The sequence below is a fragment of the Dendropsophus ebraccatus genome, chromosome 13, assembly GCF_027789765.1.
Source record: "Dendropsophus ebraccatus isolate aDenEbr1 chromosome 13, aDenEbr1.pat, whole genome shotgun sequence".
Taxonomy (NCBI): Eukaryota; Metazoa; Chordata; class Amphibia; order Anura; family Hylidae; genus Dendropsophus; species Dendropsophus ebraccatus.
The window spans coordinates 35,742,760-35,764,912 of record NC_091466.1 but is presented as its reverse complement, the minus strand read 5'-3'; the positions used below and the strand labels follow the sequence as shown (position 1 = coordinate 35,764,912).

The window sequence follows — 22,153 nt, the reverse complement described above, 5'->3', positions numbered from 1 at the left end:
TATAAAAAAGAGAACAACTATACAAGAAAAACCCCAAAGAATAAAAATGTCGCGCCTTCCACAAAATGTTACAACTAAAGACTATTGTGTAAGAAAGTGGTAAAAGGTGACAAGCTGGGTAACATTATCGTCCTGACCTGCAAAATAAAGTTAATAAGTCACAAATGAGGTAAAAAAAAATCCCCCCAAAACTTGGAGTTTTAGATCTTTAATTTCACACCACAAATAGTATCCTATAAAAATATGGTACAGTGAATGGTATCCCAAAGAATATGTCCTCTTGTGGTTCTGTCGATGTTTGAACGTTAGAGTTATTGCTCTTGGAATACAAGTGGGAAGAACAACAACTTGGGTCATCAAGAGTTAATCTTTTTTTTTTTTTTTTTTTTTTTTATACACAGTCCCTGATTTTTCTCCTGATTGCGAAATTACGTGATTCAGCTCAAAGGCTTGTGCACTGTATTTCCTGTGTACGGCAAGGCAGAATCATTGTTTGGCTGTGAACCGAAAAAAAAAATTTTTTTTTTTTTTTTTTTTTTTTTTAATGTTGGTGACTTTTTTTTTTTTTATTTATTTTAAATATACATATAATCTATAACCTTGCAGTTTTCATCCTTTTTAAGTGTATAATGAAAGGAGACACTAATATATAGATAAGAAGGGATCGAGCCAGTCACCCTTAACCCTTCCTAATAGCCTCTGCACAGATCACAGAGCATACCTACATATAAGTAAATGAGCCCCTTCCCGTCTGTCATTTCCAATGCTCCCCTTGCTGCTGTTGTACATATCTATAAACATTTTTTTACAGAGTGGAGCAGAAGCTCAGGTAATATGGCTGCCTCCATAATTTACAAAATTAAACAAAAAATAAATAAAATAAATTACAACCAGAAAAACATTAGAAAAGAAGAACATGTTTTAGTGTCTGTCTCTTAATTGATAGAAAAAAAAAAATCTAGGTGACACATTCCCTTTAAGACAACCTCTAAGCTGTGCTCCCCTGCAGGCACAATTACACAAGAGGATTATTGTGTCTCATTTTTTTGCAGGATGGATTTGAGAGACTTTACAGGTATGTGACCCTTCTAGCTGTACGGACTGTACTGATATAAATGAAATCATCAATGGAGACCATTTTATGTGAATGCAGAAAAGTATCAGAGTATTACTTATGGAGAAGCGTTTAAGATTGCTCTGTTCTCTTGTTTCCAATATTGTGAAAATAACGCTGGAAGACCAATTGCACCTATAGGCCCCTTTACGCGGGCCGATTATTGGCAGGAAGCGTTGGTAGAAACGCTCCTTTGGCGAATAATTGGTGTCAGAAATCAGACGAGGAGCTGGAAAGCGCCTGCTTAACGGCTGATCGCAACGTTTGTGCGGGCAGAAAAATTTATCGCTATAGGTAACTCATCTCGCTGTGAATACAGGGGACGTGCTGCCGATAGGAATACATTTAAATGGCTGGATGAACGATACATTGATCGTACATGCGACCCAGCTGCTGAATTAGTTGTGCTGTCACTGCAGGCGCTGCTGGCACTTCTGAATCCGTTTTTGCAGTCAGCGGGGAAACAGGTGAGAGGACACTGGGGAGGGGTAAATATATTTACATCTTTATTATCTTCTATACCCTTTTTTTTTTTTTAAGGGAATCTGTCACTAGGTTTATTCAACAGAAACAGAACATGTGTGTATTACTTACATCATTTTGTTCAGCCGTTCTCCTAATATGCAGGAGAATAGGATTCTTGCCACACCCCTCCTGCCTGATTAGGCAGATAATCACTCCATGTAATGGTGCGTTTACACAGAAAGATTTATCTGACAGATTTTGAAAGCCAAAGCCAGGAATGGATTTTAAAAGAGGATGGATCCCAGTCTTTCCTTTATGACCTGATCCCTGTTTATAGTCTGTTCCTGGTTTTGGCTTCAAAGATCTGTCAGATAAATCTGCCTGTGTAAACGCACCATAATAGGCCCTAATAATGATGTAATAGCATTGTAACTTGGAATACCACTTTAACACACAATTGAGGATTTTTGTAACTACAAGTAGTTGCACTGGGTGCAAAATGGAAACAAACAATCAAGATTTTTTTCCTTTCTGAAAGTGCAGAAAAGTGAGGTTTTACACCAGAGTATTTTATTCCCATCTCCCAGGTTCATGTCATGACAAATCTTACAAGTCTATGTAAGTTGGCAAATTCCAGAAAGTCTTAGCAGATGTATCAAAATGAAATACCTGGGGCTAAACAAAAACAATTACAAATGCAAACAAGAAAAACAATAGAGCAAGAAAGTCTGTGCTACAAATACCGACTGCAAGATCTTTGCTGTTAATAGTCAATTTCATCTGGGCTTATCCCCCAATAAACAACTCAACACATTTCCAAAAGGTAATATGAAATCCCTTGTGACCAGTGTATGTTTATAGACGCATCTTCAGGGTTGTTTGTATGGGTGCTTTATATACATATAGTTCTTTAAAAGCTGCCACTTGGATATGTGTGCGGGCAAACACATTTTCTATACACAGATATGCTGAGTGCTATGCTTACTATATCAGCATAACTATACAGTAGTGGTTACTGGAACCATCACACCACAGAGGCAGCCTGCAAGATCTCTGTACATCAGAACAGACGTGACCACACTGATGCCATCCACAGAGACAGACCAAGATTCCAGCAAATCCATATAGTGGCAGTCTACACAGCATTATTTTCCAGGGAAAGGAAACGCCAACCTGCACAGACAGCGAGTGGGGAGGAGAGGTAGGGGCAGCCTGCCCGAACGATCCTTAGGGCTCTATTCCACCGGACGATAATCGTTCAGATTATCGTTAAATCGTTCGAATCTAATCGATAATTCGTAATATCGTCCAAACAAGAAATCGCTGATCGCTTTATAAAGACCTGGACCTATTTTTATCGTTGCTCGTTCGCAAAACGTTCGCAAATCGTTCTCATTGAATAAGACGTCGTTCGGTCGTTCGCAGTAGATACGAATGCAATAGCGAAGAAATAGTGGAAAAAAACGATCGCAAAAAAAACGATCGGTAAGCTGCAGTTCCAACTCTGACTCCTGATTTTTATCAGGACCGACTCCCGACTCCTGCCCCTTCATAAATGGACAGTCAGATACCAGGGGAGTCATTTATCACACTGGCTAAGCAGCTTCTCCCTAATGTCCTACATGATCATGGGGCGACTTCTGAGGAAATAAGGAAACATACAAAGCAACTTCTCCTGTGTGTCTGTGTCCTGTCCAGTCTCCATGTCCTGAACTGCTCACAACTAAACTAGATGGAGCAGGTGATCTTTTCCTGCTGACAGACTTCTAGGTTTCTAACTAAGAAACACTGCTAACAATGACACGCACGCGCACACACACACACACACAGCTGCAGCCATTGAACACTGAAGAAAAATACACAATATTCTCCCAGAGAGAAAACAACACACTGAGGACAGAGGTTACTGCTACACTACTTATGTCTTCTCCTCCTCCTCTATATTACACAGGATCTCTTCATATTACACTGCTGCTCATATACAGTCATCCAGCATCCAGGAAGAGAACAGCACAGATCTCCCCCCACACAATGAAGACAAACTGCCAAATAGTGACCGACAACTTTTCCCTGACCCCCCCTTATGTAATAGGGCCAGTGTCCTATTAGAATGTTGCTTATAATATATATTCATGAGCAAAACTTGTAAAATTTATATCAAAATTCAATTCTACATTTTTTTAAAGATTTTTTTTAAAGCTGGAGTTGGAGTCGGTACATTTTTTTCCGACTCCAACTCTGACTCAGACAAAAGCTAGCTCAGACTCCGACTCCACAGCCCTGCTATTTATTATGAATACAGTTACGGGTACAACATGTGACCCATGGGCTCTATTCATTCTCTCCACCAGAAAGAGCCAAGTGCGCAGCTCTCGTGGCTCCACTCATTCTCTATAAAGCCGCCATAATCTATGGACCCCCCCCCCCCCCCCCCCCCAAAATCTCTTACATTCCCCCTATCTGGGAATATTGCACCCTGCCCTGTACTGATGAGGGGGCAATACATCCCCAAAACAGCTTTCTACAGATGGGTAGCCTCTCCTGGGTTTTTTTCTGGCTTGGCTATAATCCCCAGTCATGTTTTTAGGCTTCTAATAGGTGTCAAACACAGAGGTGGTCCCACTTCTTCACATTAGGATTTTGTTTTTAAATATCTGTCACGGTATGAGTGTTCAGAACCAGATCGATCAGTAGAATGAGCAGATAGGGCAGCATAATGCCACATGCTTCTCTCCTTGCTGTGGATATATGAGACCTTGATAGCCTCATAGATTTATGTGTCTGTCAAAGTTACGTGACACATGACTTCTGCTTGCTTCTCCTCCTGAATAAGTTTCTATGACGTATGACATAATTTAATTCAAGTATACAAGCATGTCACAGAATACATCAGAATACCTTTTTGGCATTATCGTGACCTACAATGGCGACATAGCTCAAAAAACATGATATGAATAGGGCCTATGCAGAGTGCACACATTTTATAATCTATTTACTCTATTTTTATAAATCTAATAGACCTGTTTTATTTGACAATGCCTTTTGGAATTCATCCACTAGTAGTAGTAATTGTGTACAATTCCGATACAACAGCAGGAAGATACAGTGTACACAGTGGAGGTGGCAGAGCTAAATGTGGAAGTAATAGTCACATAAATGATACTTCATAAGAACAAAGAAAGAGGAGACATCAGTCTTATTTCTAGTAAACCATTACTGTGCACACTGATCAGTGCTGGATACTTCAGTATGGGCAGATGACAGATAGCAGAACTTTGTATAAGCTTTATCTGTTATAAGGTGTGAAAACCTTTACATATATCTGTACAACTCACATACTGCTCATAATAATAATAATAATAATAATAATAATAATAATAATAATAATAATAATAATAATAATAATAATAAAAACAACAAAATAATAATAATAATAATAATAATAATTTGTATAGCTCCAACAGATTCCGCAGCACTTCCATATAAGATCAATTCTTTTAACTATGCATCCACCTAAGTCCTCACTTTCTTTGCTCCTAGTTGTATTCCCAGCCTGAGGCATAGTGTAAATAGGGTGTCAAGTTTGATGAATCCTGCTTTCCAAGCAAGGCTAGAAATCTTAAGAATGTGGCTCCCTGTAAAGTCTGGACTCCTTCTTGTCAGGACCTGCCAGTTTTTTTTTCTTCTGAGTTTTACTATTGCAGTCATTGAGCAAAGCCTATCAGAGAGTAAGAAACAGGTGCCACCTACTGGTGACAATGCAACATACATGCACTTTCTATGTCAATCAGAATTATACTTATAAATTATTCTAGTGAGCCTGGTGACTACATACACTGAAGGAGAAACAGCTACTATAACCAAGATATCGTAAAGATATTTTTTTTACAGTCGAGCAAGGTAGTACAGTGTTTCTCCGAATAGAAGACCTATCTTCATTTTGCAGGCTGATCGACGTAGGCTTGAAATATAATGTAAGAACTACAGAGGGCCGAGGAAGGTATACAGTATAAAGGGCCTTACTACAGAGGGAGGATGCATACAGTATAGAGTAAAAACTACAGAGGGGAGAAGGAGGTGTACAGTATGGAGGCCTCAGAGTCGGCCTTAAGGTAGATGACACCCTGTGCTAACCTTTTTTACGGCGCCTCCCACCCCCACCCCAGGGCCTCTGCTAAGACCCTCTTAAGGTGGTCTTATCTACCACGAAACATGTTATCTGACAATAAAAGTGTTTTTGACTGCACCAATTGTTCCTGCGTATAGGGAGGATGGGTGGTGAGAACAGGAGATATAACCAATGGCCAGACGATCGTTTGGCTGTCAGCTATAGAAGATGTATGGGGGGCCTTTAGAGGTCCCTAGACACCTTCAATAACCAGTAGCCAATAGCCAAAAGCTATCTCTCCTTGCCTCCCCATATATATACAGTATATAATCCTTATCTAATGTATATGGGCAACTGTGTCTGAACTAGTGGATGGCAGTATTACAACTCACAACCAATCAGTAGCTGTGCTGTTGTGATGAGCAATGCTGCCACCTAGTGGCCCAAATATTACCACATAATTATACAGAGAAGATCTTCATACGTCTGTACAGATGCTGCACTGACCTTTCAACGCCCACCGCTCCACATTGATACTATCCACATTGGCACTGCTGCCCACACAATCCCCTCTTAAGCCCTTGCAGGCAGGGTCCTCTATCTCCATGTACCTTATTCATGTAATGTGTTCAGATCTTGTAAACGTTCCTGTTTGTCACCCCCTATTGCTTGTATAGTGCTCTGGAATCAAGGGCGCTTTATAAATAAATAATAAATATTAATAATTCAGGCACCCATGATGAAAACGCAGAATCTTGACCAAAATGTTCCTTTGTCAGGTAAAACTAACGATCCCTGTAGAGGATGTTAAAACATTGCTGTCTGTAAAACAGTCAGGTGTGCTTAAATTCTTTGACCTCAAAAGAGGTTTCCTTCAGGAAATATATTTCATCCACAAATTATCTTTTTGGAAAAAAAAAATTTCCCAGAAAGATTGTTTGTCTTTCGCCCGCTGGTGTTAATTTTGTACGGTCTGTCTGAACAAGAGGACTAACCTGTCTGGCTGTTCATCCGACAATCATCAATCTGCTTCTTCGTAATGTATATGAGCACCGCTATGATAACAGACCACTATCTGTGCACTACGCTCCCCAACAGGGCACACAATTGTTGGGGAATGCAGACAACTCTGGGACTGGGTGACCCATATCATCATTGTACCATATCATAATGGGGCTGGGGGACCCATATCATTACTGTAACACTAACACCATATAAGAGCACTATAGTCACAATACACCGCATGACATTATTAGTGTATTAGGTGGACTGAACAAACAATGTATAATACAAAAAATAAAAAATCCATAGAGTCTAAACTATTAACCCCCTCCTGGCACTGCGATTTTAGGAGATTGCATTTTCCTTCTTTTCATCCCCGACTTCCAAGACCCGAACGCTTTGCTATTTTTCAATCAACATAGCCATATGTAATACAATCCAATAGAAAGGCTCAGAGCTGGCACCGCTGGGCTAGTTATTCAGTCAGAGCCTTATGAGCTAGGACAAAGCATTTAGTTCCTGTGCACAAAGACAGTTTTTGTACTTAGGTCCCTAAAAATTCAATGCACTCTGAATAATGAGAATTAGGAAGACACTAAGAAGCAGCAGCTTAGATGCATTAATAAATGTGAGTAGACTAGACATGAAGTAACCTGAGTTAAACAGGTTTAGAAGTCTACTTACTATAATATATTTACAAGTGCATCTCAAATTAGAATAGCAAAAAAAGCTTATTTTTTTTCAAGAATTTAATTCAAAGTGAATTCCCTATATTATATAGAGTTATTACAAACAGAGGGAACTATTTCTAGTGTTTATTTCTGTTAATGTTGATGATCCTGTCTTACAGCCAAGGAAAACCCAAATCCCATTATCTTAGAAAATTAGATTATTATATAAAACAAACTGTAAAAAAATCATATGTTGGCCAACTGATAGTTATGGTCGTGGACACTTTAGCATGAATGACCGTATCTGTGCAACATGGAGTAGATCAGCCTGTGGCACTGAAGAGGTGTCTCTCATCTTCCTATTGACAATACCCCATGGGTTTATTTCTTTATGGGCTTAATCTGAGGTGAGTTTGCTGGCCATTCAAGCACAGTAATTATTAAACCAGGTATTGGTACTTCTGGCAGTGTGGACAGGTGCCAAATCGTGCTGGAAAACAAAAATTCTATCTCCAAACAGCTTGTGGACAGATGGAAGCATAAAGTGCTCTATTATCTCCTGGTACACGGCTGCACTGACTTTGGTCTTGATATAACAGTGGACCTACCACAGCAAATGACATGGCTCACCAAACCATTAACGATTAGGGCCCTATAAGTCAATGTAATGTTAAGGGAAAAACCAAGGCCAGGTATCCACAGACAGCTGTTTTGGGGTGTTGCCCCTCATCAGTGTGGAGCAGGATTCTAGCTAGGTGGGAGCAATGCCTAGTAAAGCTATATGGAAAACAGTGACTACAAATCTCAGGGAGACCATCCAAAAAAAAAAAAAAACACGGTCAGCTGCCAGACCAAAGCGCTCAATACAGTGAAATCCTAGGTGCATTGGTTCCTGGGATGGATACCTGGCCTTGGTTTTTCCCTTGTCTTTACATTGTGGTGGTTTTGGCGGTTTCCCTACAAGAGCCACCCCTTGGCTGGGCCCTTCCTGGAGGGATATCTGGCTAGTCCTGTGTTTCGAAACTCTTACACAAGGCTCCACAGGCTCTTCTTTTGTATATCCCTTGTGTGCATGGTCCCTGTCTACAAACACACTCTAACCAAATGTCGAAGAGGAGTAGTGGCTTGGTGTTAGTAGCGCACCTCAGCAAACCTCACCACTACTTCCTCCTCCCTGTCTTCATGCACATTTATCTATTACCCTGCCTCCTGCTCCAAGTTGCCGTCATGTATTTGCACGCACATGCCGTTGCTGGCAAGGGCCGTGCACCGATTGACAGTTCGCGCATGAGCTGGCCCTCTGGGGGCCGCGCCCATGTTAACGCTGTTCACATATACGCCATGGGAGGAACGGTGTTACCAGAAGCGCGCCCCCAGAGGGAATCTGTGACATGTGGCCCTTGCCTGCAACGGCACACGGGTGCAACTAAATGACAGCAATGGGGAGTAGGTGGCAGGCTAACGGGTAAATATAGATGAAAGCTGGGAGGAGTAAGTAGTGGTGAGGCATGCCAAAGTGCGGCACAAACGCCAAGCCACTACTCCTCCTTTGACACTTGGTTAAAGTGTTTTTGTAAAAAATCTACTGCACGGAGGCTTTGTAGACAGGGAATATGCACACAAGGGCACACACCTATACTACACTGTCAGCACCTCGGGTTCGGGTGCTGACAGATTCCCTTTAGACACTTAGGAAGCCTTTGCAGGTGTTTTGGGTTAATTACTTTGACATTTTGAGATAATGAATTTTGGGTTTTCCTTGGCTGTAAGTCATAATCATCAACATTAACATAGATAAACACTATAAGAAGTTCCCTCAGGTTTGTAATAACTCTATATAATTTAGGGGGTTCACTTTTTGAATTGAATCACAAAAAAAACACAAAACAAAAAACTTTTTGATGATATGCTTGGCAATAGGATTAGAATTAAATCTTACGTGTGAGGTTTTCGGATGTCCCAGAGCCCAACACCTTCCTTGGAATTGGCAGTCGCCAGCAGCCTGGGCTCAACAGGGTTAAACATTACACTATGAAAGGCTGACGGATAGTGAGCCAAGCAGAAAGGATCTGAAGAGATAGAAGACATAGATCAGGGTAAGTTATGTATGGTTTACAAGGCATTGTCCAGGATAAAACAATCAATAGCTTATGGGAAACCCGGCTCCCCTACCGATCAAGTGTTTGGTGTCTTCACTACTTAAAGTGAATAGGAGCCAAGGCTGCAGTAACCTGCTGCAGCTGCTACACAGGGTACAGAGCCACCTGCTTCCAGTATTATTCTCACTGTAGTGCGGGCACTGAACAGCTGATTGGCAGGTGAGCCGGCTTTATGAATATTCTTCTGTATTGTAACTAATTAAACATGCTGATATCACTAGATAATCAAAGTTTCATTTATACAGAAAGAGTATAAAGGCTGCTCCTTACCTCCTTGCTGCGACTCCCTGATGTCCCATATTAAGACTCTGCCATCATCTGATGAACTGGCAAACACATTGTCATTGACCGGACTGACCGACAGTCCATACACTGCCTCCTCGTGAGTGAAGACATCCAGTGTTTCACCACTAAAAGGAAAATAAACAATGAAAATAAACTCTTACTTCTTCTGTTCATTCAGGATAGATGTGACTAGTGTGAAGGATACATACCTCTCAACATCATGGAGGATCACCTGTTCATCATTTCCTGCAAAGCAGTTGAAATAGTCTTAAGGATCAGTAATAAAATGATAACAGTAACTATTTAGAATTATTGTTGGGTATTTGCAATTATTTGTTCATAATTTTATGAAGGAAAGGTGACCTGGATGAGGACTCAACATTCCTCCAGCAGCATGTATGCGTATTCTTTAGTGTCAAGCAATAGAAACCTCATTCATTACATATACCATATGGCCACAACCACAGGCATTCCCTAGTGAATGATTTCAGGCTTTTTAACTGAGTTTCATTCCATACTTGCTATCTATTCAGCCTCCTTCCCCCAGTTCTGAGCTGCTGCTTTCTGCTGAAAACCCAAAATACAGTGTGTGAGCTTTTCTCTCCATCCCCGTCTCCCCCTCCTCCCCCCTCCCATCTGAGATGGCTGATGTAAACAAGTCCCTATCTGCAACTTTGTAATGCTGGGAGGGTTAACCACAATAAGTTCACCATAACCCTCCCAGCATTACAAAGAAGCTACAATGTTGCAGATACAGCTTAATCCAGCAGTCTTGGAAGGGAGGTGGGAGGAGGAGACGGAGAGAAAAGCTGGGGGAAGGAGACTAAATAGGTAATAACAAGTATGAAATAAATAGTTAATCTCGCCATGAGCAGCAACATATGAAAAGTTATGTATGAGTGGAATACCCTTTAATACTGTCTTTGGAAGTGACATAAACACAAGAAATGGAAACCTGAAGACATGGGGTTCCATGGTTGGGCAGCTGCACACAAGTCTCTGGAGCAGTGGACTGTGTTCTCTGCTAATCTAATAACCATTTCTGGGTTTAGAGGATGCTGGGAGACCCCCAGCACTTCCCAGTACGCTCATTATTCACAGTAAAGCGTAATGTTAATAGAAAAGAACGGTATTTTTGACAGTTTTTTTTTTGCTTCCAACTTTGTGGCAAGATTGCAGAAAGCCTTTTTTCTATGCCAACATGACTGTGTCCCTGCGCGCCAAGCAAGGTCCAGAGTCACACGGTTGGGAGGAAATCCTTTGGGATGAACTGGAATGAAAATAAGGCAATCATCTGAATAGTCTTGATTAAAAATTATCTACTATTTTGCAGGAGAGGGGAGAGTATGGAGGACAGCACACCCATGCTGTATTTAGAGAAACAAAACAAACACATTAACGCAGTATGCAGGGGATAATCACATAGGCTAGGGAAAGATTTGTCAATCATCAGCGGGTAGGCAGAGTTGTCAGCAAGTAATGAACACCGGTGACTCTTGTGATGGTGCTTGCCGCACACCGCATGCCTCTGTGTGTAAGTGCTCCTAAACTCTTGGGGGGGAAATGCATGTGGAACAAGCTGGCCCTGCAATTTTACATAGTTATAATGGTTGAAATAACGACAAATGTCCATCACGTTCAACCAAGGGAGGGGAATAAGAAAAGCTTGAAACCGGAAGTGGTGTGCACTTAATAAGGGCTAATAGGAGACTAGACTGTCAAAAGAATTGTGACCATCCCTTGATAGTGTATGAAAGTTTTTGCAGTTTGTGGACAGTCAAGAAGGTCACCGCAGCTTTTAACAGGGTAAGAACCTGAGCAGGAGTTGAGCAGTGGTGACTACATATACTGAATGTTGGTCTGTACACATCATATTATAAGAAAAACATAAAAATACCATATATAAAAACTTGATTGTTAAAAGGGTTTTATTAGACAAGAGGATTGAGCCCCCCACTCTCCCTACAGATCTGCGATTTCTATTATACTTAGAAAACTCCCCTAGTGCAGTGATTTTCAACCAGTGTGCCGTGGCACACTAGTGTGCCGCGACACATGGTCGGGTGTGCCGCGGGGAAAGTTCCCCAAACTATGGTGCCCCTGTGAAACAGGAGAAAACAATGGGGGAGAGAAACCTGGGGATAGGGGAGAAACAGGGGAGAGAAGTTTGGTGGAGAGAAGTATGGTGGAAAGAAGCATAGGAGAGAAGCAGGGGGGAGAAGTATGGTGGAGAGAAGCACAGGGGGGAGAAGAAAACAGGCCCAGGTTTCACACTGAGTGAGTATAAATACATTTAGAATCTATATTATTAACTATATGTATAATATGTACTGTTTTAGTGTCATTTTGTGCAATTTTGGTTGGTGGTGTGCCCCGGAAATGTATAAAAATTATAAAAAGTGTGCCGCGGCTCAAAAAAGGTTGAAAATCACTGCCCTAGTGCAAAGACAACATTTAGCTCTCTGGCAGGTGCTGGTTCTCACTGATTACATTGGGCCTGGTCTTAGGGGCCTATTACACCGAGCTATAATCTGCCAAATCAGGCCGATTCGGTAGATTATTACTCAATGTTATAAAGACAACAATCAGCTGATGAAACTATCATCGGCTGATCTTTTTTTTTTTTTTTTATTCCAGACTAAAAATCTTTGGCCCCCTATTTTACACTAGGGCAAAGGCTGCACAGACATCGCTAATGATATATATAGCCCTTGCTGCACAATTATCAAGTTGTGTTAGCTTAACCCTTAGATGACCGGGCCAATTTCAATTTTTGCATTTTCGTTTTTTCCTCCTTGTGCTTAAAAGGCCATAGCACTTGCATTTTTCCACCTAGAAACCCACATGAGCCCTTATTTTTTGCCCCACTAATTGTACTTTGCAATGACAGCATGAATTTTTTCATAAGGTACACTGCGAAACCAGAAAAAAATTCAAAGTGTGGTGAAATTGAAAAAAAAAACAAAAAAAACGCATTTCTTTTATTTGGGAGGAATGTGTTTTTACGCCATTCGCCCTGGGGTAAAACTGACTTATTATGCATGTTCCTCAAGTCCTTACAATTAAAATGATATATAACATGTATAACTTTTCTTTTATCTGATGGCCTGTAAAAAATTCAAACCATTGTTAACAAATATACGTTCCTTAAAATTGCTCTATTCCCAGGCTTATAGCGCTTTTATCCTTTGGTCTATGGGGCTGTGTCAGGTGTAATTTTCTTGTGCCATGATGTTTACTTTTTATCAGTACCTTGATTGCGCATATACGACTATTTGATCGCTTTTTATTACATTTTTTCTGGATTTGATGCGACCAAAAATGCGCAAATTTTGCACTTTGGGATTTTTTTGTGCTAACGCCGTTTATTTAAGAGTTCGGGCGATTACGCACGCGGCGATAGCAAACATGTTTATTTATTTTTTTATTTACTTTTATTTAAAACCTGGGAAAAGGGGGGTGATTCAGACTTATTAGGCGAGGGGGCTTTTTACTTATAATAATACTTTTTTTTTTATACATATACTAGAAGCCCCCCTGGGGGACTTCTAGTATATACACTTTGATCTCTCATTGAGATCTTTGCTGTATAGTTATACAGCAAAGATCAATGAGATCGGCACTCGTTTGCTTTCGGCTGCTGCAGCCGAAAACAAACGAGTGCTCAGCCGGGGACGGCGCCATCTTGGAGCGGTCCCTGGCCGGCAGCAGTAACGGAGATTGCTCCTCCACTAGACACCAGGGATGTGCTGCGTCCGGTAATCGGATGCAGCTGTCATGTTTGACAGCTGCATCTGATAACTGTATTAGCGGGCACGGCAAACGGACCGTGCTCGCTAATACCCGCGCTACAAGGGGCACCCGGGACCGCGGCGGTTTAGAGCGGGGTGGCCACGCGGACCTGCTCTGAACACCTCTTACGGGCGCATGACGTACGGGTACGTCATGCGTCCTTAAGAGGTTTAAGTGTCACGGTCGGTAAATTTTTTTTTTTTTTTTTTGCAGAAATCAGTAGTCCAGGCGTTTAAGAAGCTTTGTAATTGGGTTTATTAGGCAATTATGCCATTATATGCATTTAAAAAGGTTTTCCCAGGTCCCCACTCCTCTCCTTCCTGTCACCCACTGCTCAAAATCAGGAAATCTCAACTGTTTTACATCAGTCGGATCCTGTCTGTGCTATGGAGAGGGGAGATTAGTCGGCAGCAGAGAGCAAAGGATTACACAGCAGGGAGCTGATGAAAGCCACTATTCAGAGGTCAGAGCTTATGTTAGAGGTGAGAGCCTGGTGATGTAGCTGTAAATTAACTCTTTATTGTCCTGTTTTGGTGCCTCATCTCTCCCCTCTCAATAGAGAACAATGAAGATGGAGGGAGAGCTTCAAACTGCTTTTTTATGATAAAAATGCATTTTTCAGCTAATAAACCCAATTAGAAAGATTCTTAAAATCGCCTGTACTATTGATTTCTGCAAAAAATTTTTTTAATGACAGTGACACCTTAAGGTTCAGTAAGTGAGCACCGATCTAGCAGATTGGCATTCGCTTACATTACTAATCGGGATGTCTTATATGGTCCTTACAGGCAACATTTAATTGGATGTACTTTGCCAGTAGACAGACAGAATCATAGAAGATTGTCGGCAAAAAAAGAACACTTGGTCCATCTAGTCTGCCCTTTTAGTAGTTACTTTCTTATTATCTTAGGATAGATATCATGTATGTTTATCCCAGGCATGTCTGATAGTCTCTCTAGTGCCACCTATAGGTAACCTCCTTTTGAGTCAATGTCCGATCCATAAAAGAACCTAGAAACAGGACTAATACCTTTGAATTGCTCGGGCCGCACCGGCCTCCAGTGCACAACGGACCTCATTAGCATTTTGCAATACCAGCAAATAAAATGTGAACCAGGTGACCGGTTTCAAAAAAAGATCCACACTAGTGGCGCCAATAGGGTGGTATGTAAATCCTACTTTTTGGCCATAAAGGGGTTAACCAGCGCTACAAAAACATGGCTACTTTCTTTGAGACAGCACTACTTTTCTCTCCAGTTCAGGTGTGGTTTGCAATTAAGCTCCATTAACTTCAATGGAACTGAGTTATGCTGCGTTTACACGAAACGATAATTGGCCCGATCGTACGATTAACAATGGCGGAGTAACGATTTTTTTTCATAACGTTCAGCGTTTAGACGGTACGATATATCGTATGGAAAATTCGTTTTGCGATCATTTTGCGATCGCTTAAGCCTATTTCACACATTGGTTAAATCGGCGAACGAGTGTTTACACGGAACGATCTGCGAATTTTTTGCGAACGACCATTTGAGAACATGTTGTAAGATCAAAATGAACGATTTCTCGTTCGTCGTTTGATCGTTCGATGCATTTACACGTACGAATATCGTTCGAATTTGATCGTTATCGCACAAATTCGCACGATAATCGTTACGTGTAAACGCAGCATTACAGAACCTGCACCTAAACTTGAGACAAGAATGGTGTTGTCTCTGGAAGAAAGAGGCCATGTTTTTGTAGTGCTGGATAACCCCTTTAGGGTGCGTTCACACCTACAGGATCTGCAGCAGATTTGATGGTGCAGATTTGATGCTGTGTTCAGTTATTTAAATGAAATCTGCTGCAGAAAATCAGCTGCAGATCCTGTAGGTGTGAACGCACCATTAAAGTACATTCACTTCAAGTCATGTTTCATGGCTCTTTTAAGGGTTGGTCTTTGATTTACAGAGTAGTTACCTTCAGGTGGCACTAGAGACAGATTTTTTTCTCTAGAGAAGAGCTATTTGTATGCTTTTAGTAAAAAATGATCTTAGGATAATTAAAGGGGTTTTCCAGGCTTTACTTAAAATTCCCAAGACAGATATAGGGACAGCAAATGAAAAAAAAAAAAATAGCCATATTCACTCTTCTGCTCACTCCTGGTCCAACACCAACAACACTGTAAGTGCTGCTGCTAGTGCCCATATACTCTGCATGGGGCTACAGCAAATCAATGGCATCATGAACGACATCATGCATATGGAGGATCTGACTTCTTCCTTCCATGAAACAAATGCCAAATTCACTGCAACATGGTTGGCATGGATGGAATTTAAAGTTTCACCTGACAACCTGACACTGCTGAGTGATGAAACTCCAGGCAGCGGATAGTGGGCTCCTCTTGAGTACACGGGGACCCTCACTCTCGCCGGCATGATCAGAATGTGCCTGCCCGGGGGGGTGACTTCGTGGCCACTAATCGCCTGCTCCTGACCCTCCCCTTCCTACTACTCTCCCCATCCTATTCACCTCCCTCCCCCCCACTTCCCCCTTCTCAATCCCCTCTGATATTTCCCCTTCTGTTACTTGTCTTGGTTGCTTTCTGTCCCCCAATCTTTTGAAGGCAGGGGAGGTTCCCCCCTCTTGTGAAATTAAAACTTAGGGTCCATTTACACAGAAAGATTATCTGACAGATTATCTGCCTAAAATTTGAAGCCAAAGCCAGAAACAGACTATAAACAGAGATCCGGTCATAAAGGAAAGCCTGAGACTTCTCCTCTTTTCAAATCCATTCCTGGTTTTGGCTTCAAATCTTTGGCAGATAATCTTTCTGGGTAAATGAACCATTAGTGGATTCGGGGAGGAGGTCGGTGACGCCCCTTTGAACCCTAGGGTGGTTCTGTTTTTGGGTCTTTCTTATGAGATCTTAGTGGACAAATCAGCGAACCATTCTGTACAATGTATGTATTATTCTATGTCTCTGCTCACACTTAACACATTTATGCTCTGTTTTATTTCTTTATGTACTTCTCTGGGGGGAGCGGAGGTACTGTAGCCACTCCTCCATTTTTGGGAATCCCAAAATAAAGAATTAAAAAAAAAAAAAATCATTGGCATCAGTAGTTACGATGGGCAATGACAAGCACATGTGACCAATGAGGCCTGTAACTGGCTGCAATGTCCTGTCCTGTGCAAGGAATATGGAGATATGGGCACTTCTGACCTGACCTGAATCCATAGTGAAACTGCTCTGGAATGGCAGTGAGCGGAGGGGCTAGTATGGCTTGTGTTGACCCCCATTCTCTAGCTTCCCGGCAAGCTCCCAGAAAACCCCTTTAAGAACTTACCTCCGGAGAACACCTTAGTATTGCAGTTATTGAATGCCAAACAAAATATGTTGGAATGATGCTCTCCTTTAAGTTGTATGGGCTTAGCCTTTGATTGGATTGCTTTTTCCACATGCCACAGCAAGACGCGGCGGTCATCTCCTCCTGTAACAAGACACCAAATCAGAGGTTAATGTAAGTCACATATGTATTCATATCCGCTTATGTTGTGAAACAGGTTTGGGTTCTGCGGGGCTACAGGCTCCTGATGTTAATATACCTTTGTTATTCAACCATATTCCTTTTGAATTTTTTCGAATTTACTTACAGACTTTTGTGGTTGTTAATATAAAATGTTTTGTACCATCATGAAAGAAAAAAAAACATAGCTACTCCTTAGGCAGCTGTATAAATCTATCAGATGTAGCAGAAAAATGTTGAGCCTGCATTTGATATAAATTGTCCTTCCTAATTTCTGTACATTTTCTCTCTCCTTCCTTGTATAGTGGACTGGCTTATCCCTGTCAAGGTGACACCACCCTCTCTTTCCCAAGCCTTATTATTTATTTTTTGAATAAATACCCTACTTTTAAAAGGGTACTCTGGAGAAAAAAAATATTTTCGACTCAGCTGGTGTCAGAAAGTTGTACAGATTTGTAAGTTATTTAAAAAAAGAACTCTCAAAGCTTCCAGTACTTATCAGCTGCTGTATGTCCTGCAGGAAGTGGTGTATTCTTTTCAGTCTGACACAGTGCTCTCTGCTGCCACCTCTGTCCATGTCAGGAACTGTCCAGAGCAGCAGCAACTCCCCATAGAAAATCTCTTCTGCTCTGGACAGAGGAGGCAGCAGAGAGCACTGTGTCAGACTGGTGAGAATACACCACTTCCTGCAGGACAAGTAATTTACAAATCTATATAACTTTCTAATATCAGAATTTTATTCCCTATTTAAAGGAATTTTCAAAGAAAAAAAAATGGTGGATTTTGATCATCTTTTGTGTACCTTTTATAAGTTACCAGGGTGACATCAGATGATTTGTTTTAGGGTTAATGGTTGTTAGGTGTATATGGCCAGATAAGCTGGCACATGGCTATGCATAAAGACAGATAAGAAAAGGGGGAGGGGCCTTATATTCTCAGGCCTATCTGTTTATATGTCACCACAAGATGCTGTCTACAGCTGGGAGGGTTAGGATACATTTACATAGGATTATTATTCATTAGACAATAGAGGTATCATAGAGAATTCATTTAAAGGTAGCCATTGTACTTCAGCCTAAAGGCTCAGACCGCCAACCGAAACTAATTCCCCACAAACACAAATTCCCCACATGTATGCTCAGCTGATAGGGGCATAACCTGCTGCCAGACACCTCTGGGAACCTAGGGGACTTTTAAAGGTAATCATTTCATTGTTTCTACAGGTTACTTTAAACTGATAAAGGGGTTTTGTAGGCAAACACAATTGAAGGCCTATCCTCAGAATACAGCTGTGGTGTTCACCCTACACAGTGAATCAGGCTGGAAGCAGTTGGCTCCGTTCACTGCATAGTGGCCGAGCCTGGTTACTGCAGCTCAGCTCCTGTTCAAATGAATGGGATTTGAGGCAATGTTCACATCACGGTTGTGGCCTCCATGGCAGGTATATACTGGCAAAATGTCAGGATGGGGTGCTGATGTATCGGAGCATGGACAGGCACTTGTCCCAATGGCTCCAACTTAGTCAGATGGTAACAACGTTTGGATAATTTTCCTAGGGTATACAAGTTTTGACCAGAGTTGCAGTAACCAAGCCCAGCCCCAACACAATGAATGGGGCTAAATACCTCCGGTGCAGTTCACTGTGTAATGCTGACAGCTATGCCAACAGCTGATCAGCGAGGGAGCCCGGGGTCAACATCCACAGGAAAGGCCATCAATTTATTATTGCCCATAGTTTAGCGATCGCATGGTGCTAAATAGGGATCTGACATTGTGGGGAACTAATCCTGGAGTCAGTACTGCCCACAGAACTTAGGTGGTTACATGACTCATGACATGAGTAATCTCTGATAATTATGACAGACAGTGAGCCTTGTTCCAGGCTGCACCAACAATCCTTGTATCGTTCATGCAGCCCTAGACAATTAAAGCACATATTTGTATTTAGGATATAGTGTACATAAAGGATATTTATATATCTGTGCTGACAGTTTCCAGATCACAAGCAGTCTATACGTAACTCGCTGCTTTTCAGCCGGCATCCCACTGTGCAGTCCTCAGGCCTCTGGCTGTATCTTCGGGCCCTGCCTCCTATGGCTGTCAATCATTCTGGGGGAGGCAGGGCCAGAAGATACAGCCGGTGGCCGGACTGAAGAGACACACTGGATCACAAGCAGTGCGGATGTAAGTACACACTGCTGCTTGGGATCTGTAAACTGACAGCACCGATATATTAATATTTCCTTTTATCGTAACCGACCACACATAACCCTGTTTACACAGGAAGATGTGCGGCCAACAATGGTAAATTTAAATGCAGATTCTAAAGACCCAATCAGCTGAGGATTGGGCACTTTCCCAGTCCTGCTTAGTGACTGACCGACTACTTTTTCTATATGCACAAATCCCTAGACGGCCATCAATCACGGAGTAGGCCCTCCCACATGACTACTAACACCAGAATGAGAAGAGTCTTACATGAATACATAACAAGTTATACTGAAACTTTTGCCATAAAAAACATATCAATCTGCTAAACTCCTTTTGTTCTAGAATATAATTGCTGCAGATTGGACTGCAATTTCTATGTCATAGGTTCACTTTTAAGGGGTGTTCAAGACAAAATGTATTCATCAGAAACTGATCCGCGGAGTGTCAACACCATCAACTCCGCAATACATAGTAACAGCAACACATAAGATGGCTGTCCCGACCATAATCAAAAATTACTCGACTTTCTTTTTCCCAAAGTCACAGACTATAATATACCGCTGAAATGAAACTCGACAGAATGTAGGCTTAGCATAAACAACGGCTAAAACAGCTTGGTTCATAGTTACATACACCATACCAGCTACCAGGTAGAGGAGGATGGCACCCAGGGCTATGAATGTAAATTTCCTTATGCAGGGATACAGCACGCACATTTCTGCCATAGTTATTTCTATTTACATAACTCAAGGAAGTAGCTGTAACTAAGACATGGTGCGGCTCAAATACCAGAACAGTGAACAAGCAGGAAACGCTGAGAGATTTACACTACGACCTGCGGGAACATAGAAGCAGCACACATATAGCTGCCCAGTTAGTAAGGATTTCTAAGAATTTTTTTTTTCTCTTGGAGGAATAAACAATGTGAGTTTTTGCTCATGTGTTGTGATCATAACAGTCCTGCTTACACATAATATACTATTACAGCTCAGGACGGAGCCACAAGAATCTACAAGGACAGGCGGCATACCAATAATAAGTGTTTTAATGGACATAGGAAAACTTCCTGAACAGAATAGATGTACAGGTGCTCATCATTTTCATTATGCTTTATACGCCAAACGATATTGTTTACACTGTTTCTATAGAGCATTTTTTTCCTTACTGTATAAGTGAGGTAACCAGTGTTTGTGTTTTCATCACTATGTGTTTCTACTTTTATGTTAGGTACTTTTCCTGTTAAAATTGTAAAATTCAATAAACAGAGAATTACCACTAAAATATGCAAAGCGAATGTACCATCAGGTACATTCGCTTTCAGCTTTGCCCATGGATAGAATGGCGCTGATGGAGGGGAAGCCGGTGCCAAGGTCCTTTTTTTTTTTTTTTTTTTTTTTTAACTGCGGTCCAGTTAGTTTGTACAGCGCCGTTCTATTCCCAGGCACTGGCCGAATCTGAAGTACTGGAGGTGGCCGGCCCTCCCCCAGTGGGAGGAAACCCCCGCCCCTCTATGAACGGGCTTCATGGATTCTAATGGAGCCGCATCATAGACAGCCTATCCTTACTTCACCATGCTCTCCCTCCTGTGGAATCTTTAGATCCCTAGAACGCTCTGCCACCACTTCTGAGACGGACTCATCTATGATGCAGAGACAGCCTACTCAGCCAATCACAGGTCACAACGCTGTCCAGTCTCATTGAGTGGGCTACCCAAACATGCCGCAGGAGCCCCTTGGAGGAGTGTGGTTAGGTAAGAATAGGATCTCTCTCTCTATATATATATATTACCCCTGTGTCCCTGTCATTACAAAGTAACACTTGGTTCCTCGGACCTGAGGGTTCAAACCCCTATTGAGCTCTATAAGGAGCAGGAAGAAGCAGATGGTCATGCCCTTCACTTGCTGCCTTGTTGATTAAAAAGCCACATTCTCACATTCTGTAGTACACCAGGATTCATTTAAATTGACACATTCCGTACATGTTACAAGGCCGTGACCGCGCCACAAGAATAAAGGGCAGGATCACTAGTCTGTGTAGAATAGGTCCATGCATTGTGGACAACCTAGGGATGCCCTTTCTGTAGGCTGTGAGTAGCTATGGGCATCCTATGGAATGTGTGAACTAGGCCTAAGTCTATGGAGCTCAGGTAGAAAAGGCAGTAAGCTGTGGAGTGCATGAGCGGGCACCACTTCTTGCTTGTTTTAGAGATCACAACCAATTAAAAATGTCAACATGTCAAAAAGGTTTTAAGTGACAGTGCTGTTATTGACCAGTAAAGTGTAGCTGTCATTTGAAAAAAACTTTTGACATGTCATAGAGACATGTCAAAAGTTGTAATCATTCCAGGTCTGAGCTAATTGTGATCCTCTCCTGGCTTTGTATCATGTGATAAGTCGGGCTCCTAATGTAAGTCTATGAAGCCCGACTCTTTCACTGACACAGAGCGGGAGCGAACCGTGCTGCAGCGCATACTCTTCCCGCTCCTTCTCACGATCAGTACGGGTCTGAACACTCACACCTGGACCCATCAAAACTTTTGACAAGTCTCTAAAACGTGTCAAATTTTTTTTTTTTCATACGACAGTGACACTTTAAGCTGAACAACCACAAGAAAATGTTTGGCTGATTTTGTACACTACACACCTATCTACTACAATTATCATCTGACATACTGTATTTCTTAAAAAAGAAACCTACAGCTGATAAGACTCCGAAGATTGTAGGCTTTTTTTTTAAAGTAGTTGTCTGTCGTGTGTGTATGGACAAAAAAAAAAAAAAAAATTAATAAAAACTTATACTGACTAGATCTCACACCATATCCATCCCGACAGTGCTTG

The 22,153-nt window shown here is 41.7% G+C and overlaps 1 protein-coding gene across 1 annotated transcript in view; it reads right to left on the bottom strand.

The window, feature by feature from the left end:
• DCAF5 (DDB1 and CUL4 associated factor 5) overlaps window positions 1-22,153 on the bottom strand; it is a 47,823-nt gene that overhangs the window by 24,450 nt on the left and 1,220 nt on the right. The window contains exons 2-5 of the mRNA XM_069949146.1: window positions 16,926-17,069; window positions 10,014-10,050; window positions 9,790-9,929; window positions 9,300-9,429 (exon numbers count right to left, since the gene is read on the bottom strand). Of these exons, the coding sequence (XP_069805247.1) occupies window positions 9,300-9,429; window positions 9,790-9,929; window positions 10,014-10,050; window positions 16,926-17,069 (451 nt within the window). The remainder of the gene's footprint in view (window positions 1-9,299; window positions 9,430-9,789; window positions 9,930-10,013; window positions 10,051-16,925; window positions 17,070-22,153) is intronic.